This window comes from Eumetopias jubatus, unplaced genomic scaffold (assembly GCF_037043125.1).
Source record: "Eumetopias jubatus isolate StellerSeaLion01/CBP00866 unplaced genomic scaffold, mEumJub1_p1.0 scaffold_7, whole genome shotgun sequence".
NCBI classification, from domain to species: Eukaryota; Metazoa; Chordata; class Mammalia; order Carnivora; family Otariidae; genus Eumetopias; species Eumetopias jubatus.
In genome coordinates this window covers 62,414,526-62,440,454 of record NW_028274813.1, presented here as the reverse complement: position 1 = coordinate 62,440,454, position 25,929 = coordinate 62,414,526, and the positions used below count along the sequence as shown (strand labels likewise).

Here is a 25,929-nt window from a genome sequence, read left to right as displayed (position 1 = left end):
TAAGGTAGGAGAGGAAGTTTATTCAACAAAGTATTTACTGAGCCCTTAGTGTGCCAGGCACTATTTTAGGTGCTGGGAATACATTCCGTTGATTAAAAACATACAAAAATCCCTGTCTTCATTGTGCTTACACTCTAGAGAAAGGATACAAGACAACAAACATAATAAATAAGTAAATTACATGGGAAGTTAGAAGGTGATAAGCACTATGAAAAAAAATAGAGCAGTTGTGAGAATGAAGACAAGTCTTATCTGGGAATTTTCCAAAACCAGAAATGGAAAAAAAAAAAAATAAGCTTCTTTCTTGGAAAGTGTATATACCTATAAATGACAAAAGAAGAATATATTTCTGGCTCTTTCATGTTCATGGAATTTGTATGCAAGACACTAAGGGGATTTAAAAAACGAAAATGGAATTGAAAACTAGGAAGACTAAACTTTCATAGAATAGGTGCACAATTCAGAATTCTTGAGGCAGTGGAACCTGTGCTTCAGTTCTGTTGAAGAAAGACTACTAGGGACAGAAAACGTGGACAAACTCAAATAGCCTTCTGGGATTTTTGCTTTCCATCTCCTTTTTAAAATACAACACCCCATTTTTTGTTACTGTCTCATTCTGTTAAACAAGAAGGGTGAGCGCATTGAAAAGGAAAACTGAAACACGGGAATGCCTACATTTCCAACCCCACTGCCATTCTCCGACGGACCAAGATGCACACAGGTTTATCGTGTATTGGTAGACCCACGTCTCTCAATACCAGTTACCAGAGGTTGTTGCCGCTGAAGCTACCTGCCAGGTGGGTTCTTTTCCCCTTCGATTGAAATTCAAATTCCATTTCAACAAAGTAACCCAAACAATTAAGGTCTAGTTTTTGCCTCTGGGGAATTAGGTTCTCCAAGTAAGAAGTGAAAATAAAAGATAGATGGTAGATCATCTGTGACCAGAAAGCCCTACTTTCAGCAAAATGGGGCAGAGGCAGCAAGTCCAGGTTGCAGGACCAGGAAAAAGAGGGTGTCCACCCACAGGATACTTCTAAATTGAGAACTAGGACATTACCTCTAGCCCTTTCTAGAGGTAATAATGTCACTAGGTTGTGGTAATTCTCCAGAAACCCCAAAAGCCCGGGATTGAGAACATCTGGAAACTGTTCAGATGACACCAATTTCTGTCTCCTGCGGTGAAGGCTTCACGGATGCCTCTCGGTGGCATCTGTCGCCATTTTGTTTTTCTTTGCAAACCTCCTCCTTTCAAACCAGGAAGTGTACATAAAGTGCAAGTAAGATTCATTCCCTTGCCCATGCTTCCAGGATCTTGTGTTGATAGCCAGTATTACCAAATATATCGGTTCAACCGCTGGCCAGCTAGGTCGTCTGCAGGTATTTCTGGAGTTAGCAAATGAGTTCATCTGGCAAAGAGAGTGTCTGAAGGTGGACGCAGTTTTGGCAAGAAAACACAAAAGTACCATACGTAAGACAGGGATGTGAGGGATGCAAGCAGGAGGGGGGCTTCTTGTCACCGAGTCATGGAAGAGGCCTTCTTTGGATTTCAACTCTTAGAGAGACCTCAGGAACCATTACTAAAATGAACGAGGCCAGCAGATTTCAGAGCACAGTCAGTCTTCAGTGAGGGCAGATTCAGTTTTCCCTGGGTTGGGGACAGAAGAGAAAATAAAGAGGGTAAGGAGCCAGATCTGATGAGTTTAATGCCACAAATGGCATCAAAAAAGCCTCCAGCGAAGACTTCCCATCCTATAATACAAAGTTGAGCACAATGCCCCCTGCCCCATAGGACTTAGCATAATGTGTTTTCTTTGGTTCCAAATGGGTAACAGGCAATGTTGCATACATCTTTATTTCAATCTTAGATGAACTTCTCTTGATTAACATGCCAATGACCACTGTGACTCTTCAAGAGAAGGATACAGTATGTAACATTTCCCACATTTAGGGGGCCAGAAATTTACCTTTCACAAACCAACTTGGCAAGACCACTAGCGGGATGAGTGTTTCGAGACAGCGTATTTTGGGAAACGCTGCCTTACAGCTGGAGGCAGACAGGAATGGCGTTAAGGTTGGAGGGAACAGCGTTAAGTCATACTCAGTTTGTATTACGTGAGCCCAGTGTTTGTAGAGACAGTCACAGTCCCACACCAATATAATACATTAACCATTCTAGCTGCGCTCCATTGTATCCCCTATGAAATGTGCCAAAATCATGGGCCAAACTGAATGCTATGTTTGAGGGGTGAACATCAATGATAAAAGGTTAACTATTTACTGTCACACAATCAGTGGACATTCGCAGGGGAGGTCCTTTGCATTTTTTCTGATTTTTCCAGGGGAGCTAAGGCCAGGGTTTCGGGATTCAGCCCATCAAGACGTCATTACACGTGAGGCTAAGCCACAGCCCAGGACTGAACAGAGCACCATGACCCCTGAACAATATGGATTTGAACTGTATGGGTCCACGTCCACAAAAACTGTATTTGATAAATACAGCGCAGTAGTGAAAATGTATTTTCTTGGGCGCCTGGGTGGCTCAGTCGGTTAAGAGTCTGCCTTCGGCTCAGGTCATGATCCCAGTGTCCTGGGATCGAGTCCCACATCCAGCTCCCTGCTCAGCGGGGAGTCTGCTTCTCCCTCTGCCTCTGTACCCCCCCTGCTCGTGCTCTCTCTCTCATGCTCTCTCTCTCAAATAAATAAAATCTTTGGGGAAAAAAAAAGAAAACGTCTTTTTGGGGGCGGGGAAACAAAACGTCTTCCTAATGATTTTCTTAATAGCATTCTTTTCCTTAGCTTACTTTATTGTAATATAATATAGAATATACACAGAACATACAAAATGTGTGTTGATTGCCTGTTTATGTTTAAGGCTTCCTGTCAACAGGAAGCAATTATTAGTCAAGTGTTGGAGAGTCAAAAGGTATATGCAGATTTTCAATGAGGGAGGGTCAGCACCCCTAACCCCACCCTCATTGTTCAAGGGTCAAGTATATATCAGAATATATATACAAATGTTAACTGAAAGTCATAGATTGACCCGACTAAAAGTCACAGAAAAATTTCAAACACCTACTCGTTAAATTCCTGAATTTCTTTTTGGCTTCTGCCCTTTCTTCAGCATCAAAGTACCAAACGGTCATAGCGTATCTGTGATAAGCAGATATAAAAGAAGTTTAAAAATACTACCAAAAAATAAAAAATACTATGAATCTCACATCAGAGGCATTCTTAAAGCCAACATTTAAAGTCTTCCCTATTATTAGAAGTCCGTCCCAATTTTAATTTAAAATAAACTTCCCTGGTTTCAATTCTATTTAAATGTAATAAAACACGTAAGGAATTCCAAGTATGCAGCAGGCATTATCCTGAGCAATGGGAATTCAAATGATCCTGTGAATAAATCTGCCGCTTTCTCAAGGAGCTCAGGCTCTCACAGGGGAGACAGGCAATTTAACAAATAATGTGACAGGTCAAGATGATCTACACAGATAGGACTAGAAGGGAGTCATTCTAATCAAGACTCGAGAGACCCAAGCTTTTGGGGAGAACACAGAGAAGAGGAGGTGACAGTTGAGTAAAGCTTTGAAGAGTAAATTATTTAAATGACAGAACGCTTAAAGCTCTTGGCTTGCTTTCCTTAGTTTTGGATACTGAGGCAAGGATGCAACAGAATAATGATGCCCTCAAGCTTTCTACTGTGTTTCCATTAATTTGCTTTATCCCATCTATGGGACAGACTGTAATAGGAATCATTTCATGCATGAGTTTTCAAAAAGTTTCATTTCCTAATTATTATTAACTACTGGAATTTCTACAGCCCTTGATTTTTTTCAAGGGCTTCCCATCAACATCTGCTAATGTTTCTCCTGTGACTTAGGTCATCAAGAGATTGGGGAATCCTGAGGGAATTCGGGCACAAATGACAGGGGCCAATTTTCATACCCTATTAAACAAGCCACAACCAGGCTCTGGGGGTAGAATTAGTTACCTGCTCACCTAGGGCACATTCCAACTTGACATTTAATATGCAACTCTGTGTGGGGCTCAGATGGTGATTTCTGGAGGGGAACACCTATAAATCTTAACTACTTCACACATGTGATTCTAATTTAATTAGGCTTGTTAAGGTTCAAGTCATTATCCTACCAAAGTTCTCTCCCCCTGCCCCCAACTGTGATTCCCAGTTCAAGCTGCATCCCCACAGCATGGGGCCACCACCTGGTTTCCAGCTCAGGCCATAAAACAAAGGTAATGAGAGGCATATTCCGAAATTGGTATTAATCTAGAAACTCTTGGTGTAATCTTAACAAGTTTAATTGTTGAGTTACTCTGAAAACCTTCTCATGCTTGAGCTAAAGAAGGGGCTTTTAAAAAAATCCCATTCCTGGAACATGATGGGTACAGTGGGCCCAAACCAATTTTAAGGGAAAGAAAGGGTAAAAAGGAAAAGAAGTCGGAACAAATTCCTCTCTCTTTTCTCAAGGTTCTCTCTCTGTTTGCAATAGGCAACTTGTAAACCCATCCGGAGTTAACCATCAGAATTCCTGATATGTGAGTGCCAACAGTCTCTAGGGCTACTTCAATGTTAGATTTGTTTCAGGGAGGAATGGCAAAGGAAGAAGGGAAAAACACTGGGAAATCTGGAACCCACCATGCTCACCTAAGGGAAAACAATTTGTTAACAGTTCCAGTTGACATTAGGTTTTGTGAAGAACCTAAGGAATACTAGTTTCCCCTTTAACTGTGATTGCCTTCTAACAGGTTTGCTATCAGCCTTGGAGTGTGATTGGTCCCTCATATACACAGGACGCAAGTTTAGGGACTTCTCTGGGAACTGGGTTCTATACAGAAGCTTCTCAGGAGGAATCATGGCCCTGGCTATTACCTGGTCGCATAGGAAGGCTGGACTTCATGTGGGTTCCGGCGGTCTGACCAGAAGAACAAGAGTCTGTCAAAAATGGGCTCCACATCTGCTATGAATGATTTCCCTTCTGGAAATATCCGCAGGACCCCACCGTGTAGCTGAGGGCCACAAAGAAGATGGATTATTTCCTAGCCTCACACATAATTGGCTAACAATGGTATTTCAGCCTCATCTGGAAACAATGCCATCTTCCAACCTCCAGTCCAGGTGTATATTACTCCCAAAATTCTCTCCAACCTTACACCTTGTACTTCTTTTTCTTTCCAACTTAGCTAGTCATCTCTCCTTATCCACCTCATACGGAATGAAGCCTTCCTACCCCAGTCATGAAACCCGTGGACACAAAATGGAGTGCTATTACGTCCAATCACACAAACCTGTCAACATCTGTTTTTGACCTACAAAAACCCACCGGCAACTTCATATGGTTCCATCTAATATTAAGAACTTCCTAGGACAGTCATCACACATAACATCCCCTTCAATTAGAATTTACGGCTTTCTTTTGAATTTCTCCAGCTCCTATGTGATCTTATCAGCTGGAAGTTACATATTCTTTTTCTGAACTCAGACTACCTTATCTACACTTTTCAGTACATGCATCACTCTCTTCCTTGATTTCTTTTTAAAAATATGTACACCCAAATCTCCTGCTGGGATAACCATATCAAGGTAGAATCCAGGCCTCACACATCAATGCTTCTGCACAGCACAATGCCTGGCATTAACAGGCACTCAAATATTTGTTGCATGATTTCATACTTCATGATTTACTATCACTGACCTGATAACTTTACTCTCTTGCCTATAACACTACCTTTCAAGATTTTAAAAGACAACTAAGGGATGTATTCCAATCATGTTACCAAATAGGGAGAAGAGACATCTGACTCACTGGTTTCCCAGGTTTTGTTTCCCTGACACCAGATAAAATATCCTTGTGCTTTCGGACGACCGGTATCTGCCCCAATGAACAGAAAATGGAGATGCAGAAGGTTCAAATGCCAAATGAGCTTGAAAAGTTCTCTGACTTCTGACTCCTAAATCATCCTTAAGTTTCAGAAAGCATACAAATTCCAGACAAATGTCTGTAAGCGTGGAACCAGACTTCACATCTCTATCTATCTATATGTTCAAAAATACAAAAATAAGCCAGAAAGCCTTTGACATTCACAAACCATGGTGAGCCATGGCAAGCGGCCACCAACGAGACATATCACCCCAAGAGAACTGTGTGGGAAACCTCACTTGGGGCCGGTTTTATATCCTACAGTTAGTTCTATTTTTGTGGAATTCTCTCACAACATTGCTGCTGGAAGGAAGAAGTATGTATCTTACTGTGCACTGAAAGTCCTACCAGCTCTGGATTAGATCCCCCCCCCAAAAAAATTTATCCCCATTCCTAAAATAAATTACCTTCTCTTTATCAACCACCCTTCCCACAACCTAGTAATGACCCTCCCTACTGCCCCCCACCCCCGCTGCCCCCACCAGATTAATTTCACATCCATTATTTTCGTCTGATCAACTTAAGTACTAACACCATAGTAGGAGACAAAAAGGAAATGGTGAAGTAGACAAAATTCATCCGTGGGAATTATGAATTCCAAACCCTCCTCTAAGTCATCTGAATTATTTCCCCTAGAGTTTCTAGCCCCACGTTCTACTCCCTTTATGCCAGAGTACCTTGGCGTCCCAATTCTTGTTCAGATAGTAGATGCAGGTGATGCAGCGGCCATCGCCGTTGGGGTTGTCCACATGTCGAACATAACCCGTCCCATTTCCTGGGTAGCAAGCCACCATTGCCTATGGAGAAATCCCAAGAAAGCTGGTTAAACAAAGCCGAGACCATCTTCTCCCACCGGGGAACAGCTGAGTAATGCAGTTTCTTTGGGTGCTATGTGACATTTACAGGCGGCCACGGGCTTCTTAATTGCATGGACAGTACATAAATCGAGACTCACCGTCGTGGTGTAAGATTAACAGCCAAGTCATACCTTATGGCTCAGCCCAAGTGGAAAGTGGTTCAGCAATATTCCCACAGTTCTAGAACATTTCAGACAGTAACCCAGCTACATCATCATGAGGATGCCCTGCTTTTCTCCAATCCTCTTTGAAAAAGCAGATTCTGGGTTCCCATCCTAGACCCACAAAATCAGACTCACTGGGTAATGGAGTTTAGGGATTATGCCTGGTATAATAAGTGCTCCTCAATCACCGAATCACCAGCTGTCTTAGAACAATGGCTAAAGATCCGTGCATTGACAAAGAGATAGGAACCAATCACAAAGGCGGAAAAGATCAGGCTTGCTCAATAAAATACTTAGGACAGGAAGAAAAGGGAAAGGTCAGTCGGAAGGAAGGAAACTGTGCCCCAATTTGTTACCACAGGCAGCACAATCAGGTCCAATTCATAGAGGAAGCCACAGACACATCTAGGTATGTTTCACAATGCTCATCGTCTTGCCTACTGATAACTATCCCATCAGGCAATAACCTGAAGTTCTCTTCCTTTGCCCAGGCACTACCTGTAACAGCCAGGTGGAGGAATAAAGTAGAAAGCCATAAAAACAAATCCTACTAAAAATTACTATTAGAGAATTACTATTAAGCAGGTATCAAACCTCTAATTGTTCCATGGGAAAATTATAGCAAGGAATAGAAAACAAGGGGCAAAATGCAAAAGCTAGTTCTCTTCACAGGACACTGCCTTATTTCTCAAATATTCTCATAGGGATGAGGCATATGCAGGGAAGATACTGGAATTGACAACATAAGATGAGGAAAGGGGTATTTTTCCTATTTTGTTGGCTGAGGCAATCTTAGTGCCTAAAACAGTGCCTGCCACATGGAAGGTGTCTGTTAAAAATTTGATTAAGTGAATAAATAAGCAAATGGCTCTGTCCTCTAAAGGATAAGAGGTCTCTGTCATTTCTTTAAGATTTTATTTACTTATTTGACAGAGACAGCGAGAGAGGGAACACAAGCAGGGGGAGTGGGAGAGGGAGAAGCAGGCTTCCCGCTGAGCAGGGAGCCTGACATGGGGCTCGATCCCAGGACCCTGGGGTCATAACCTGAGCCGAAGGCAAACGCTTAACTGACTGAGCCACCCAGGTGTCCGGTCTCTAGTCATTTTATTTTAAAGATTTATTTCAGAGAGACAGCACAAGTCGGGGGGAGGAGCAGAGGGAGAGACAGAATCTCAAGCAGACTCCCTGCCGAGCAGGGAGCCCGATGCGGGGCTCATTCCCAGGACCCTGAGATCATGACCTGAGCTGAAGGCATAACCGACTGAGCCACCCAGGCGCCCCAAGATTTCTGTCATTTTTAAAAACCTATCTTCAAACATACACTTAGTGATCCAGTTGGTATTTTCCCTCATAAAGGGCAGGGCTGTTTCGCTGGTAAAACCATCAGTCAGGTAGAGGCCCAAACTAAGGCATTAGTGGCTCAATGAATCAGCTTCAACACTGTGGCCGCCAAGTCACTCCCAGCAGCAGCATGAAAACATGAACAAAGCACGGAGCTTCAAAGGCTTCACGCACACGGCATACTAGAACAATCAGGCTCAACAGCAACCTGGCTTTAACAATGATCGTAACTCTTAAATCACCGTATCCCTCATGCGGCTATCAATCCCCGCAACCCGCCTCTGAGCATCTAACAATGTCAATGCAATGTCGTATCTTGGAGCTGAAGTGAGGCTGTTGGCCCGAACCTCGTCCAGAAAGTGGAATGTTGAGGCCACTGCAATCAAGATTTAACAAATGATGGGACCACCAAGCAAAGGATGGCTTGAAGAAAGCTGACTGGTAGCAGGCGGAAATGATGGGCCTGGCTGGGAAGAAGAGATAAATGAAGTCACCTATACTGACTAGGGAATTACTCATCCCTGGGAGCAGCTATTAGGATTGTAAGAGCCACCACTGAGCCAATAATGAAAGTCACTTAAGCCACAAACATTTATAGGCTAGATTCCCTACCCTCTCAACCTCCCCCCACTGTGAGGCCCTGAAAAGCACAGTGCCCCATCCATACTATATAATCTTATATTCTTAAACAGTCCTACTCTACGGAAAAGGTCAGTGGTCTGGATGCCTGCCATCTGGTTCCCTCAGCAACGAATTGTGTGATCCCAGGCCTAGTTTTTTTTCTAGAAGGAGGGGCACAGGTTGGAGGGCCTCCAAAGGTCTGAGACTCTAGCTAAGCAGCAACCCCAGAAGGAGCAACAGGGTTCTTCAGGGCATTATGAAGCACCTGTCTGCCACAGAATTCAGTTTGCAGTAAATACTGAAAAAAGTAGATACAAACTCACAGTAGTACCTCCTTTACGAATACCTGCATCTACAAAAACACACACGCAGAAAAAGAGCTAGCACCTCCCAGGGACTTATTAGCACAAAACTCCTAAGTGTCAGCAAAGTATCTAACTGCTTAGGGGAGGGCAACAGAGGGAATTTTTCTGGCCAGAGCCAATCTTCACCCTCTCTCCTGGTTTCTGAAGCCACAGCATCAAATCTGAAACAATGGAAGGAAATTATTGTGGGCCTCGGTGGGCCCGTCGAAACTACACAGGCCAATTTTATCAGTGTTTTCTGGACAAGAGCCATAGGAGATAGGTCTTAGGCTTGGGCACATTCCCAACTATTTGTTGGTCTCTGACACAGTCTAGAACCAGGAGGCTAAGGATGTGTTGAGAAGCAACGCTCCCTTCAACAACCAGTCATGCATTTCTGTGCCAATTTGTGCAGAGGACAGAAACAAACCCCAGAAACAGAGCGGTTCGACTGCAGGGCTATCTAAGCCTCATCAAGCCTGGGAAGGGATTTATAATATATAAAGGCATCCACCATTTCTTCCTCTGATGCTGCTGTGCCCCCACCCCACAGTCCCCCCTCCCACCACCCCTGGAGGCCTTTCTAGAGCTCTGTGGCAAAAGGAAATGAGCGGAGGGGTGAACCCCTCCCAGGCTAGCTCTAGAGCAGAGCTAGGTGCTCTAGACATCTAGGTGGCCACATTCAGGCAGGGACTGTCTATGCATTCTTTGAAGATGCACACAGATACACAGAATTTTAATAGCCAAATCCAAGTAACAAAATCTGTTCCCCCAAAACCACAGGTAGAATAAAAAACAGTGGTTCTATTGGAGTTATCGCTGAGCTGGCTTAAGAAACCATATCTCATCAATCCCAAAGGTAACGTTGGAAAAGGAAAGCTGAAGATTTCCATTCCAATGCCTACACAGAATGCTCTTGACTGAAAGCAGCCACAGCTTGACTGCATGTATAAACCAGTTTCAAAAAGTGCCATCGGCAACCTCCACTGTCCATCCAGCGATGATGATCACTTCAGACCCCCAGGTGGGAAGGGGGCACACCTGACCCATCCAGCCTCCAGTTAGACTAACCACCTCCCTAATAACAATCAATGATCTAGATTTTGATAGAAACGTATTTCACATCGTTCATGACTTTGGAGTCAGATTCACTAGTATGACTTGGTCTTAAACAAGTTATAAAGGGGCCTTTTACGTAAAATTTAATTTAGCAAATTAAAAATATTAATCAACTCATTTTAATTTGCAATCAATGTGAATCCATTTTAAAGAAATGTGTCAAGAATAGCATAACTTCAAAGCTACCTGGTTGAGTGACGGTCAAACCCGTATTTTGGTCCACTCAGTGGACCAGTCAGTCTTTGTAAGGATTTGCTTCGAATTATGAATGATCTTGAGCACAAGCATACTTTGAATAAAATGCAACCTAAATACAGGATAGCCTGTACTTAACCTCTTCATACCTCTGTTTTCTCATCTGTAAAATGGGCTTATGAGGACTGAAGGAGTTAAGTCGTGTAAAATGCTGAGTGCAAGGCCTGGCATACACCAAACGCTGCTTCTTTAGCTATATATATTAAGCTATTCCCCTCAGCCAGGGCTTCTGAATGTCTCCTCTTCAGGGACCGGACTCTACTTAAGTGCTCTGTAGCTTCAAATCCAGGACTGGCTAACTCAAACAGCTTTTGGTGCTTCCAAGGAACATAAATGATTAGAGCCAATCAGGAATAGATGTGTCAGAACTCCGGTGAGTGCGCTCTGCTGCCTACAAGCAGGGAGTCTGCTGTCCTTTGTAACAAAGGCCCGGTGTTCCAAATCTGCAGACCTTAGGAGAGAGACAGGCAACGGAACCAGATGTGCATGCAAACTCTCCTGAACAGGTTTTATCCCATTTTTTTAACCAGGGCCACTAAAAAATACAACAGGCTCTACTCTGAGGTCACCGTCTGTGGTCTCCTAAGCAGTCAAGCTACTCTGGGACAGTTCCTGAGCGCCAGGTGGGCACTCCCCCATCTCTCCTCGCCTGGCTCAGATGCATCCTGTCCAATGGCACGGCCTCATCCTTCAGTGGCATCCACATTCCATGGGCCTCCTCCAGCCTTCCCGCCATGTCGGCTCTGGACAGGGTCCTTCCTCTCTCCACCATGAGACAATTAACTACACGGAGAACCCGATGTGTAAAGACTTTAGAAGAAATACAAGAGTTTCCAGAAAATGTCACTCTGCAAAGTTCACACCGCTGTCAGTCCCATCCTTCATCTGAAACTGAACCAAAAAAAGCAAGCTCTCAAGGTGATGATGAACCGCTCATAAACATAAAAACTGCTTTAGAAACTTCTACATTCACTCTAACTTCATCCAGGTTGGCATGAAGACATTAGTTGTAGATAACGTAGGCACTTTAGAGAAGTAGGAAACTCTGCAAACTGTCACGAGTTACCTTGGCATCTTGCTTGTTATCTATCCTGTTGGTTAAGAGCAAACCTACCTTTCTCCTTCTGCCTAGTGCTTCTAGTTAAAGACTGATGTAACAAAATGAGGAAAATATAGGAAATATACTTTTGGTGAGCAATAACGTGAGCCTTGGCCAACTACCATGTTCTCCTTCCCAAAGTTTCAGTATCCGACAATTCAGGGGAGTCAGAACACCAGACAAATTACAACTGTAAGGTAAGTAATCCTTTCAACAAGCCTCAAGTTATTCATTAAAATGTTTTCTGCTATTCTATTTCTACACTGAGAACCACTTCTGCCTTCCTCATTTGTTCTAAATCCACACTAAAAATACTTCTTCCTGGAGCACCTGGGTGGCTCAGTCAGTTAAGCATCTGGCTCTTGGTCTCAGCTCACATCTTGATCTCAGGGTCCTGAGTTCAAATCCCACGTTGGGCTCCACGCTGGTTGTGGAGACTACTTAAAAAAAAAAAAAAAAGCCTCTTCCCAAACCCAGGGCACTGCGACACAAAACCTCACTTTCAGTTTAGAGCAATAATCATCATACCCCCCCATGAATGAATTTTGTTGAAATGCAAGAGTTTTGGTAATTCTGAAAATAAAAGTAAGAAGGTCTAACCAATTCTCAGTTGCTCTGGTGATGGGGATCTCTCCACCCCTTTCTGGTCAGGTGACAGCATCGTGCCTGTGGGGGTAGGAATTTACCATCTTCACTTGAAAACCTGTCCCCAAGTAGACTTTTCCATCCATGCCCTTGTTCTGCTCTACTATGAATTTGGTCCTAGCTCTGGGATCATCCAAACCACCACCAACTACCCAGACTCTAGAACCTTCGATTTAGTTCTCCTAGCTCAGTGATGGCAGTTTTACCAGATGCCAAAGCCCCTTGAAATTCTTCATTAAAGAGTTAGGCTGCCACCCCCACCTCAAAAATATGCGCGCGTGCATACACACACACACACATGCCTGCATAAAATCACAGGGGATTCACTGTAAAGTCTGACTGCACTAGATCAAGATTCTATTCCAGGGAATCCTGCACTTCGTGCATGAACTTGAGTGAATCACCCTCCCAGGAGAAGCCACTGAAACTCTGCGAGGCCAAGAATTTAAGAAACTATTGTCATTCCTTTCTGAATTGTGGTTAATTCCTCTCCTTGGAGAGGATTCAGCCAGAGCTCTGCAATTAAGCACAGTAAACAGGCCAGGAAACATCGACATATCAATACAGGCTGTTTGGGTTTGGAAAGGCGGCCCTTCCCGCGAGGCCTGGCTCCCCGCCAGCAGGGTGCCGGCTGAGTGACAGGGCTACGTGCGCTGCGTGAGGGTGGCAGCCAGCCCACACCCGAGCACACCGCAGGGCAGACTGCCGAGGGAACCGGCACAGGACAGCCCTCCCCCGGCACTACCCGAGTCACCAGAGAAATGTTTTGAATAAGTGCTTCCTTGCACTTATGAAATCAGCAAAAGTCAGCCAGACTCAGGGTGAAGGACATTAAGAGGGGCCTTTAACAGTAACCTTTCCAACGCCTTTCTCCTTACTGTATCAGCTGCCATTTCCTGAGGACCTATGCGGCCAGGTGGCACTTGGGGTGGTGCTTTCCACATACCATCCCATTTCGTTTCCTGATTATGGGGAAGGTGAGCAGCAGCTCGAGTCTCCCTGCTCACAAGTTCTCAGGAAAAGTCATTAAAACCCTGGAACCTCCAAGTTACCGTCTTTGTATAGAAAAACAAATTCATGGGTAATCCTTAAGGCAATATGGGGGTAGGGACTCACAGTATTTAACTTCTTTTGTTGTGAGAAACAGCCTTCTCAGAAAAACAAAACTTCACCTGCAGTTCTCAGAAAGGCTCTGAGAATAAGAGGAAAACAAGAATGTTTGCGGTTGCAGGACTGTCAGAAAATTAAATATGGCTGTCCTTAAGTTCTCATCTGCCATGAATCCTCAAATATGTTAAGGGAATCCATAACTCAAATATAATTGGTAAGACAAGATTTTATAAACGGGTAATAAAAAAAAGTTACCAGTCAAAACACATGAAAAATGCAACAATCTTCTTAAAGCTAAAACCAGGCACTTTACCAGCAATTCCCTAGGGACACGGCAACTATGCTGGAAAAAATAGAGAACTTTCTAGGAAGCCAGATCTTTTATTTACATGTGCCCTTCAGCACCTGGAAAAATCTATCTGCTCAATGAAAGAAATGACACACAGCAAATCAGTTGGAATTAGAACCTATGACATTCAGGAGACACACTGATTTACTGAACAAACATTTGTGTAGTGCTTACTACGTGCCTGACACTGTTCTATGTGTTTCCTGAATAGCCCCCCTCATTCAATATTCATAAATAACCCCATATGGCAGGAGACATCCTTATGTCTATTTTACAGATGGGGAAACTGAGGCACCAGGAGGTTCGGTCCCCTGCCTTTTCGAACCCAGTTTGTCTGGCTGCAGAGTGTGAGGCCTCCACCATCAAGTCATGCTTCATCAGCACCACCTACCTAATGTCTACCATGAACCAAGTCATCCATTTTGGGGGGTACAAAGATCTTAGGTTCTACTTTAAGTATCTGAATCCCTCTCACCCTTGCCTAGCACCCTTTCCCTAATCATAGAAAACTGTAAAGGGCAAAAAAAAAAAAAAAAAAAAGACAAAAATATGAAAAAGGAGGGTGCTTGGTATTGAGTCTGTGAACGAAAGCTCCAAGATGGTTTGGGGTGGGGGGGGTGTTAACAAAAGCACAGGGCAAAGGAGCCTGACTCATTCCTGGTGCAAAGTACCAGCTGTCCACATGGTCTTTGCTTCAGCTACTCCCACAGCAAACTCACCCCCACTCTAAACTCTCTGCAGCCCCAGCACAACCCACATCTGCTTTGGATACAATTGCTCAACAATTAGCCCAGGTCATCCCCAGGCTGCTCTTCCCAGGCCCAGGTTCTATGGGAGGAAATCGGCGTCTTGGGACCTTTCCTTGTTAGCTCCAGCCAAGGTTTTCACACTTGTTTCAAAGTCAGAAGATAAATGACCAAGGGAGAAAACATTTTAAAGGAAATACAAAAGTGTTTTTGTCAAAGGAGCGGCACCTGGTAAATGCAAAGGAATGCCAGAGATGAGATAAGCTGTCCTTACTCACAAGCAAAGCTTGCTCAGGAGACAACTCCAGTAGTAGCGTGTCAACTGGAATCCACTGTATACAGAACTTTCTGAAAAGCACGTTAACTAGAATACACTGGATACAGACCCACTGAGGCCTAGGGGAGGAGTGAGATGCAGAGGGGAAACTTCGAGGAGTAGAAAGTAAAAGGCTCCTCTGAGAGCAAAGTAGAAACTATTTGGGGGAGCGGCAAGGGGACTAGAAATAAAGGAGTGGCTGGCTCTGAATCTGGGGGACAGGGATCATTAATTTATGTGTCCCCATGTTCTTCCAAGGAACATACAAAGCCCCATTTCACAAACATAGGGTGAGAAACCCGAAGTAACTCATGGAACGTTACAGAACTAAGCATGGTCTTTCCACTACTAAACACTGCTTCTAAAGTATCAGGAAGCATTTGTTAACTGAAACAGGTGCTCTTATTTCCAGAGCAACCGCTTTAGCTCCAAGATAAAGCAAAAAGGTTGATTCTCAGATGACTCTCCTGACTCACCAGATACACTCCGGGCGGAAGAAAGGGCCAAGCGGCAGCTACTCTCCGCCCTTCTCCAGGTCCTACCCTTGACTTCCCACCACGATGGATTTGGTTGTCAGCGTTCCTCCCCACCCGGAAAGAGCTCCTCACCTCGGCCTTCTCAGGTCTCCCATGGGGCAGCCATCCGACCCCAGAGGGCCAGACACCACCTTGGGCTTCTGTGTGGGATTCATGGGGAGCGCACGACAGTTAACACATAACCAAAGCAGTCTGTGCTTCCAGTTTGTGCTCATCCAAAATCACGAGGATCCTGTCTCCTTCCTCCTGGTGCCTTCAGCTCACACTTCTCGCGAGACTCTTGGGCCCACGGAGGGCGGCAATACCCTGATGAGGTCATTAACAAAGATTCTTCCTTCCCCCTCTCCATTTAACGTGAACAGGAGGGAATCAGATCCAAACCGCGCTCCAAAGCTGGCTCTAGAAAATTTAAGTTTACTGCTACAAATAACAGAAAAAAGTGTCTTAACATGTTAACAGGTAGTGGGTTTTTCTCAAAAAATCTCCCAAATAAACTTCACGTGCTTGTATGTTTTCGTTGTAGCAACGAATAAACTCAGATCTGAGCAAACAATTGAACTCTGATTTTCTTACTAACAGGGAAAGTGTAGGAAGCTATAGCACCCTCCCCCCGCCTCCGTTTAGCCTCCTCTTACTCATTACACTCAGTGTTTCTCAAACTTTAGCATGTGTGAGAATCACCTGGAGGACTCATGAGCTTCTGATTAACAAGGTCTGGGGAGAGGCCCAAGAACTTGCATTTATGGCAAGTTTCTAGACAATGCTGATGCAGCTGGTCCAACAACCCCACTTTGCGAACCATGACGATTCCGTGGCAAAAACCAAGAGTTTTTGGGCAACGCCTCACCCTAGATGGTAGCAGGTGGAGAGTCATTAGTCACGGGCGCTGGTTAATCTGGGGAGGCTGGTGGGTAGACGGAGGAGGTGGTGGGCACAGCAGGGATTCCTCAGGCAGTTTCTGGCACAGGCTTGGCAGTGTGATTCCTAAAGCTGGCAGGGAACATTCCAATTGTAACTCTGGGGCATTGCTGAGGATTACTGTCATGTCAGCGCTGGAGTGTGACCGCGGGTAGGAGTCTCTTCGGGAATCAAATAAGAAGCACTGAGAGCACCTATTTGCCCTCTCAGATGGAAATTCAGTCTCAATTTTCATTTAATTCCCTATAATCCCGGAGGCAGAGAAATAGTATCACATCCATGGTATAGATGAGGAAAGCAAGGCTCAGAAAACAGACTTGCCCCAGATCACGGCGAGATGAACTAAAATGTAATCTGCCCATCCTAGGGCCTAGTGGTTGGTACCAACTAAATTAAATTAAAATATAAAAATAAAAATCTATCTCATGCATGCAGAAACGGAGATGGAGGTCCTGAGACACCACTTGCCAGAGCCAGGATCAGAAGCCAGGGCTCCAAGCTCACGGTCCTGGATTTTCTTGCTTCCCGGCGCCAGCCCCGTAGGTATGAGCTGCCAGGATCCAGGCGTGCCTTGGGTATTTTCTGGGGCCAAGAATAAAATTTCACAACGGAGGAAAAAAAACCTCATAAAGCCAAAGTCTTGTCTTTGCGAGGCTCCTTCATAGCATGTTAATATAATAAAATATTTAAACACTTTGACATCAAATTAGGGGCCACACTGCGAAATCTTTTTTTCACCTAACAAAATATTTATAGCTTTTTTGACACCCTGACAGCCTTTGAAATCAAAGTTCCTTTTGAAGATGAAATTAAGTCAGGCACCTATGAATTGTAAGAGACTATTCTGAGGCACTAAAAGTATGTATCAAGCTTAAGAGTCTCTGCATTTATAAGTAAATGGAGGGTAAGGTAACTAAGTAAGTAAGTAAATACAGGTACGTCTATATGTAGCAGGGAGGCATGGACTGAGCTACCCACAGAGTTCTGGGAAGCAGAAGGCACTAAGATGGATTCTGAAAAGCAGAAGACAATAGGGAAGCTCAGTGTGCCTGGCAAATCAGCTTCCAGCATTTCAGGGAGTGGGAGGGAAGGGAAGTCGGTCAGCAGGAGATTAAGTGTAGGTCAGATGGGGTCAAATGGGGTCAGACATGGAAGACCTTAAATGACATGGTAAGAAGTTCACAGCACGTACGGTAGACACTGGGGTGAGAGCATGGTTGGGTCTGCTGAAAGCATGGAGACAACATGATTAGTGTTGGGTTTTGGACTACTTACAGTCTGGCAAAATCACATTAAAATGGATCACAGGGAGAACAGGAAACAAAGGCAGGTGATTTACGGTTAAAATAAGTCTCTTTAAAATAATTCCCTCCGCAGGGAGTCCTACCTACTATGAAAGCAAAACAAAATTTAGTTAAAGAAAAAGAAAAAAAAAAAAAGACAAAACCTGAGGTTCCACAGTCAACCTAAAACAAAACCAAAACAAAAATCCAAAACAGTCCAAAACAGGCCAAATTTGAACCAATAATATTGCATGTTCCTGCCAGAGTGTTCAATGTTTTGGGTTTTAAAACGCTGGCTCAGTCAGTAGAGCATGGGACTCCTGATCTTGGGGTTGTGAGTTTGAGCCCCACGTTGGGTGTAGCGATTCCTTAAAAAATAAAATCTTAAAAGAAATAAATAATTAAAATTAAGAATAAAAATATAAATAAAAAGGTTTTGCTTATCCACCCACTCCGGTCATTCAAATTAACCTGCAAAACAGTATGAATCCGAAAGAAGCCATCCAAAAACACCCAAAAGCACACACACAAAAAAAGACTCCCTGTCAGTTCTGTGTGGGGGTATGGAGCTCTCTGAGTAATAGTCCCTCAGATTTAACTAGAAAGATGGGGAGAAATAGGAGGGGGCATGGAGGGAGGGGCACAGGAAGAAATCTTTGTTCTACGTGTTGTGTAGGGAGAACACAGAGCAAGCTCCCGAAGAAGAGCGAACTGTTTAAAATGGTATGTCCTTACTACTTTCAAGCAATGCTCAAAAGAGTATTATCCTGAACACTTCAAAACAGCTTCAAGCTCCCCCAGCAGAACCAGAAATAGATGTCACTGACACCTGGAATTGAGTTTGTCGTTTTGTTTTCTTCCCAGTGAAAAAAAAAACCCGAGACTACCATCATAGTCTTTGATCCTTTGTAGCTTGGAACTTGTTTTACATGGTAATAGCATTTTGGCCTCATTTTGGGAGGAAAAAGAATATTTAGTATGAAATAGACACAATTATTCCAGAACTTGAGAAACATCGATCACTATATCTCCTGAAGGATAAAAACCTGGCATGGCCTAATAAGGAGGTATTCACATGGCACAAAAATGAGGGACGCTCAGTAAGGAGGTACTGAATGAATCCAGTCCCAGATCTGAAAGCCCACATCATATGACCATACACCCACATGTCCGTAAATCTGGGATCGAGTTGGGGGAGGGGGTGAAAAATAAAACCCTCAGTCACTCCCAGTTCACCAAACCAAGAATACGAATATAACCCACAAATCACCATCAAAAGAAGATACAAAATTAAGGTAAGTGCCACCCTGGTTTGAGATTAAGATAATCGAGGGAAACGGGGTATAAATTCTATGTATAATGAACCAAGCTAACTAATCTCGCTTGGCAAACAGACACACGGCTCTGAATCTGAGCCAAATCAACGGCTCCTGGCCACCAGCCAAAACTGAATTCCTTAGTCTGGCATCATAAAATGATTTGTCTGTCGCATTTACAATTCCAGTGCCTCTGGATTCCACTACCCGCTGGGCACCCCTGGCAGTTGCCCAGCAGAATACATCTGAACTATCATTACTGTCAGAACGTCAGCATTTGACAAACACTAGAGAAAAATGACACCCATTTCTTAGAGCAATATTACTTAACAACTACAAAGTGCTACTACAAAGAAATGGTCAAATCTGTTGCTGTAATAATTAACAAAGAATGAATAACCTTCTCCATAGTGCTAAAGCTGCAAGCTGCTTCCTGGGTGCTCAACAGACTTGGGTCAAAATGTCACTTAATGTACCCAAGGCCACAAAGGTGTGTCAGAGGCAGAGGTCTTGCCAAACTGAGTAAACGTGGCCCACAGGCAAGGTCCTCTACGTTTTATCCTGAAGGGCACGATGCTGGAGTGCTTGGAGATGCTTCTCATACGTGCTCTGCTCATTATGGGTTAAACTCCACCCCACCTTGGAGCTTCGGCAGAGAAATCTTCCATACATGGTGTGTTTACGGAATGGAATAGTAACATGCGAGGCTGCTTGTTATTTACAAATTTGAAATTTTTCTAGCCAGAGTCAGGATACAGGAAGGAATTTACAAATTTTGCTTGAGCTGAGCAAGGTCAGAAAGGGAAACAATTCATGACACCCAAAAGTCGAACGCACATAATTCCACCTAAGGGTGTTTATCATTTTTAAGTCATCACTATACTTAAAATTCCCAAATCACACGCTGATGTGACTGAATTAACCTAACAACCCTGTCTCCTAGCCTACCTGACTCATGAAGCAAGCCCCTCTCTAAAGTACCTTTCTTTGCTCAGGCCCGAGACACATCCCGATCCCTTCTCTGAGGGCTTGCATAAGACCTCATCTCTCCAAATACAAAAACACCTTACCTGCTGAGTGACTGACGGACTGGATAGGTGTGATTTCTCATACCTTTCCAGCTCTAAACTCCTGTATTATTAAAGGTCTGTGTATTTTTGGTCACTTCTCACTTTAAGTAAACAGAGAAATTGTTGAAAGCCCAAAGAGGAGAAAACAAAAAGTGACAAATCAGTGTACAGGGGGACTGTTTAACCAGAAAAAGAGAAAGCAAAGTTGGTGACAACTATCTCACCCCACTCTGTTTTCAGCATACTTCTTCTCTAGGTGGTTTTATAATCACTTTCCACCTCCCTTTGCCTGTCCGTGTACTGGTCCACCGCAGTGCAAGGCATTTAATGATTTGTGGATAAATAAACTGATACCTGCTGATTTGTCACATCACTGCAAGCAGATAAGATGTGGTGGAGTGGCCAGGGGCCCAAAATTGAGCAAAAGAAATTACAAGGTAAACACATACACACACACACACACACACACACACACACACACACACACGTCTTTTCCTTGCTCGCATGTGTCATTCAACAAAATCGACCAAGAACATTATGAAAGCTCACCCAATGGGGAAACTTGCTTCCCTGTCACTGAGGTTGTATCCTATAAATTATTTCCTTGAATTAATGTCCTTCCTCCAGGAGCTAAGTTATTTTGAAATATAAAACCTTTTCTAGAAATTCCTCACATCCTTACAAGAAGATATTCCAGTGCTTCAAACTCAGTGACTCGTCCCCCTAAAATATCTTCTTCACAGATAGATTTTTAAGATCTTAATTACAGAGACACCGTGTATGGTGTCTAGTCCTCAAACACCGTGCTCTTTAAGAACGGGACCTTTCGTTGGCCCCGGCAACTATGGTTTCATAGGATTCTACACTCCCACTACCACCCCCAACCCAGGCTGACAGGTCCCCTGGACCAAGGTGAAACCATCAGACTTTACTCCAGAGAATGAAAACAGGGATTCTGGAATGTTAGTTGAGTCTCTGTATGTCTCAACTGAGGCTGGGTGGCCATTGTGAGGCAGCCATCTTGAGCCATATGCACGGAGAAGCAGCCAAAGCTAGATGGTAAGTAGGTTGGGGCAGAAATTAAGGGCACATGCAGAGAAGCAAAGATGAGGGCCATAAAGCTCCGCAGAAAACAACTAACACACCAGCTGTCCTTCGGACTTTCGGGTTCCTGGTTCATGGCCCCAGTCTTCTGCGAACCCTGATCGCATTTCCTGCACTTGGGTCCTGAGACATATCCTGATCTTTGAGTGTATTATGCCATTTTTGCTTAAAGTAGCTTGCAGCCATGATAAGCTCCCTCGAGTAAAAGATATTCCCGATATCACATGAGAAGGGTGGGCTACAACTGTTACTGCTCACCCACCACCTTGCAACCCATTTTCTTTTACTCATAACTTACTGCTGAGGCATCTTTTGTCTGTGCTGCTTCAGGCGGGCTGATCTATCTGTTCACAGTACAACTCCCGTGACCCCACTGTCCAGAACTACTCTGGTCAGGGATCCTCACAACCAACCTTGTTAGCAAATACTTTTCCTGCAAATAACAGTAGGAAAACATTAGCCCAGCGCTTCACTTTCCTCTTCAATGTTTGGGTTTTGTCTTTTTGCTGTTGTAAGCTTGGGAATTAATCGAGTGGGAACTACAGGATCCTACCATTCGAAAGTACATGGCAATGGAAGCTCTATGAGGCAGAGATTATGCCTGTTTACCTTGGTATCCCCAGCCCCTGCACAGTACCCCCACACAGAGCGAACGCCACTGAGCAAATCCAAGGACGGAAAAGAGAATAGTCAAGAACCCAAACTCTGGAGTCAGACAGAACTGGGTTAGAATTCTAAATCTTCCGCTTACAGCCTCATAACATTCACGGGGGCACAGAATTCCGCTAAGAATTTTATGTGCGTTATCTTATTTAATGCTCCTTCCCCCAAAAAAGCTTTAAGGTATTATTACCCCTCGTTTTACACTTGGTGAAAAGTAAGCAACTTACCTGAGGCCACAAAGTTCCTGAGCCCAAGCCTAAGCCCCTAACACCTAAGATAAACTGCTGCTTACCACTCACTTTGTGACCTTGGGGGAACAATTCAATCACTCAATTTGCTGAAGTTTCTGATTCTGAAGACTAAATCAGATAGACAGTGTTTATAAAGTGCTTAGCACAGGGCCAGACCAGGCAAACTGCTCAATAAAAAGTAGTTACTATTGTTAAAGTTACTAAATAGTGAGCCTACACTGAGATGCTTCAAGCAGGAAGAACATTCGGCTCCATAAATTACACGTTCTCTGGAAAACAGCCATTTCCAAGATCTAGGCAGCCAAAGCAAAAGGAGCAAATTATGACCAATGTTTATCTTGGATATGGTCTAAATTCTCCAAAAGGCAGTAATAGATAAGAAATCTCTTGATAGCCTGGAAGCAATGACCATGCTTGAAGTTAGGGGGCGCCATGCTGCTGTGCATTTTAGGAAACCACTTCCCCAGAGGGTCTCCAGCACCCTTGGATTTTTCTCCAACAAAGTGAAGGAAGATAAATTCTGACTGGTAACAACTTTTTTTTGGCAGAAAGGGAGAAGCCTTTAATATTTCTTTCCATTCTCTTCCACGGTTTCAACTTTAGGTCCAACATATATATTTCTATTTTATTCCCCATGTCTTTGCTTTTGCTTCACTGAGATAAAGGGCATTCTTGCATTATTCAATGACCTTTAAAAGTCCAAGGAAAAAAAGTATTTAATTAGGATAACCCCAAGAAATATCTAAAAAACAACTGGTCTAAAACAAATGTATAAATTGGCGATCGTTGAAAATGGGTCATAGGAGCATAACTCATTACACCAACCTCTGTACCTCATATACATGTTTGAAATTTTCCATAATAATACATCATAAATAAAATTTGAAAATAAATGTACACATTCTACCTTTTAAAAATTTAGTTTCTACTGAACACCTGCTTGGAGGATGCAGCAGGAAACTGGGCTTATATCACTACTCTGGGAAGCAGCACAGAGTAAGGCACTCAGTTGAGGGAAGAGAATAAAGTTAAATTAATGTGAAACTAATGTACATCATGTAGATGCTTTAACAAGACCCAAGGGCACAAAGCTAAGGAGAACTATGTAACAAGCAAATCAAACTTTTTATTTTTTGACTCTAATAATTGTTTGGTCAAGCCTGGTTTACATTCGGCTCCAGTTGGCCACGGAATATCCCAACCTAGAGATGATTTTTCTAAAGGACAGGAATGAAGAGCTTTGTGCCAAGACAACCAAAGAAAAGCTGGAGATCTAGGTTATGGACGAAAGATGAATTTCTCTTTTCAATTCAGTGACCCTCTGAAAGGGTTAACTGAGAAGTTATTTGTTCTATCCAGAAGATAATCTATAACTGAAGAATCTTTAGATCTAGAGATCTTTCTTTTTCCTTACCCAGACGTACACAGTGTTTCTCATTCAATTTGTCGAGTCAAATCCTAGCCTACAACCCTACCACGGACAGTCCTTTAAGTCACAGGTAAATACAAATCCTTAACTTTCAAATTTGTTAGTGACATCTTTCTACCAATTAATTCTGACCTCCCTCTGAGCAAATTACTTCCCAGAATGCCGGGGGGTAAAATTCTTAGCACCTGAGTTGAAATGAAACTTGAAAAACTGATAAGAAGTCATCTGCTCTTCCAGACTGAAGCAACAAGCACTTAGGTAACACTGAGGCTAGCCCTTCACCCCCCCCCCACCATTCCCGCCCCAGGAGGCAAGGTCACTCAGTACAAAAACAAAACTAACCAAGACAAATGGCTTTCTAATCACCCAAATGATAAAAGAGTAAAGAAACACTTCAACATCAACCTTCTACAGAGTCCAGGTAACTGAATTTTCCCCAAATCAAAATTTAGAAAGCAGCATTTTCTCTCAAGATTTACTTTGTGTCTGATTAATAAGTGCTCTCAGACATTCTATTCCTGTCCTCCTGGCTTGAAAGGAATACAGCAATGTGTTTTCTCCCCTACTCTGTTCCCCCACTCCAACCTCTTCCTTCCTACACATGCCAGTCTTCACCCTTTATTAAAAATGTCCCCTCAGTCTACGAGACAAATGAGACGATAATGGTACGTTTTATCAAAGGGTCCATCTTGAACTGAGAAATACTACACATGTGGTTAAGAATGGTGCCCCTTTCTTCTCATGCTAGCACGCTGTGCCTCACTGTGTTAAAGTTCTCTACAGCTCCCCGTGCACCTTGACCAGTGCGCAATAAAAGGGCAAATCACTCAGAACTGCCACGGGAAAAGCACTGGATTATCATTTGTAGAGAAGACTGAGTAGCCAGACTATGCCAAAGTAATGTACATGGACCTGCATGGCTGTACTTCACGTTCCCATAGTTCTGCCAGTGTACCTGTAAATGTTTCCAAGATAAATTACCACCCAGGGAGTCACTTCTGGCTGTGTGAACAAAAACATGGTCTCTTCCCAGAGGTACTTGACTTCCTTCTCCCCATCGCTTAACTAGTTGTTTTGGGTGGATCTGATAGGAAAGGGAAGGTGGTGGTGTAGGGCTCAGCACCAGCAGCAGAGAATCTTCTAATCAAGTGGGTGATCTCCTAGTGTCCTGGGTGCAACAAGCCAAGGGCACCACTCACTCAAAAGTGAAAAGCAGCTTTACTCTTTCACAGGTCAAACTTTCTTCTCACCTGTCAAACTCCACACACCAAATGCCACACCGAAAAATCACAACTGTCTCCAGAATTCTTGAGCAGTGCCTTTTTTTTTTTTTTAAGGAATACCCTCTGAACACAATGAAGTACAATAGTAGGTGCCTTTAAAGTGGCCATTTAATATGAATTCACACGTGTCTCAGATCATACGCAGTGTTTTGAATAACCTGTCCCTCATCTGGACCTTTGAGAACCTTCATGTATTAAATTCAGACCAAAACAAACAAACAAACAAACAAACCCACAGCTTGTCCGCTTTGACCCACCAGACCCATTATTTCAGTTAACAGAAGGTCATCGTAACGATACACCTGAGTCCCTTAGCATGGATTTTCGCTCGAAGGAGGGGTGGAGGAGGGGGAGCCAGACCGACTGCTCGCTCTCGGTGAAAAACTAAAGTTCACTTGCAGCCCTGCGAAGGCAACAGACAACGGGCTCCGAAAGTCCCCAGTCCCCGCGGGCTACAGCGGCGGCGGGCAGCCCGCGCGCGTCCTACCTTGGACCTTTCCTTGACGTAGTATTTGCCCAGCCGGCTCCCGCAGTACAGGACAAGCCTGTCGATGAGGGACAGGAGGAAGCTGATGGCCTCGCAGCCCTCCTCGTTGCCCCCGATCCACGTGATCTGATCGCCCCGCAGGTGCCGCTTGGAGACGCCGGCGCGCGGCCCCGCCAACTGGCCGTCCCGCAGGGCCCCGTTGCAGTGCAGCTGCTTGACGCGTTCCAGGACGCAGTCGCCCACCACCTCGCCGAGGAAGTTGTCCAGGTAGCAGAAGCCCACCTCGTGCAGACAGGGCACGATGTACTCCAGGGCGATTTTCTCCAGATCCAGCCTCATGATGTGTCCCAGAGGCATCTCGCCCTCAGAGCCGAGCCCGGGGATCCCCAGCGTGCACGGAGACCCGGAGCGACCGACGCGCGCGCGCAGCCGAGGCGCGGAGAGCGTGGCCCGGGGTTCAGCTACCTGCGGCGGCCACGGTCCCCGAGCCGCCGCCGCCGCCGCCGCGCCAGGGAGAGGGGAAAGTTGCGCGAAACTCTGGGAGGAGGGATCCCTTCAGAGACCAGTGGGAGCTGCGCGGGGCTCCACGACCCGGCGCCGGACTGGCCCAGCGTGGAGTCGAAGGGCCCCTTTTGGAGATGCCGACCCACCCCTGGTGCCGCGGCGGCCCCAGGCGGGGAGAGGATG

At 44.4% G+C, this 25,929-nt stretch overlaps 1 protein-coding gene across 1 annotated transcript; it reads right to left on the bottom strand.

Moving 5' to 3' along the window:
- Positions 1 to 25,929, bottom strand: EGLN3 (egl-9 family hypoxia inducible factor 3). The gene is made up of 5 exons (XM_028114736.2): positions 25,243 to 25,929; positions 6,614 to 6,733; positions 4,889 to 5,025; positions 3,077 to 3,150; positions 1 to 1,645 (listed from the first exon to the last, which is right to left on the bottom strand). Exons 1-5 carry the CDS (start codon positions 25,597 to 25,599, stop codon positions 1,614 to 1,616), a joined length of 720 nt encoding a protein of 239 aa, XP_027970537.1. The 5' UTR covers positions 25,600 to 25,929; the 3' UTR covers positions 1 to 1,613.

Bases quoted from the DNA above. Each gene is read 5' to 3' on its own strand.
- EGLN3 (XM_028114736.2), bottom strand. From the start codon at position 25,599: ATGCCTCTGGGACACATCATGAGGCTGGATCTGGAGAAAATCGCCCTG. The intron at 6,734-25,242 runs GTAGGACGCGCG...ATTTCTCCATAG, and splicing joins ACGTCAAGGAAAGGTCCAAG to GCAATGGTGGCTTGCTACCC. The intron at 3,151-4,888 runs GTAATAGCCAGG...TGCTTATCACAG, and splicing joins CAGCCTTCCTATGCGACCAG to ATACGCTATGACCGTTTGGT.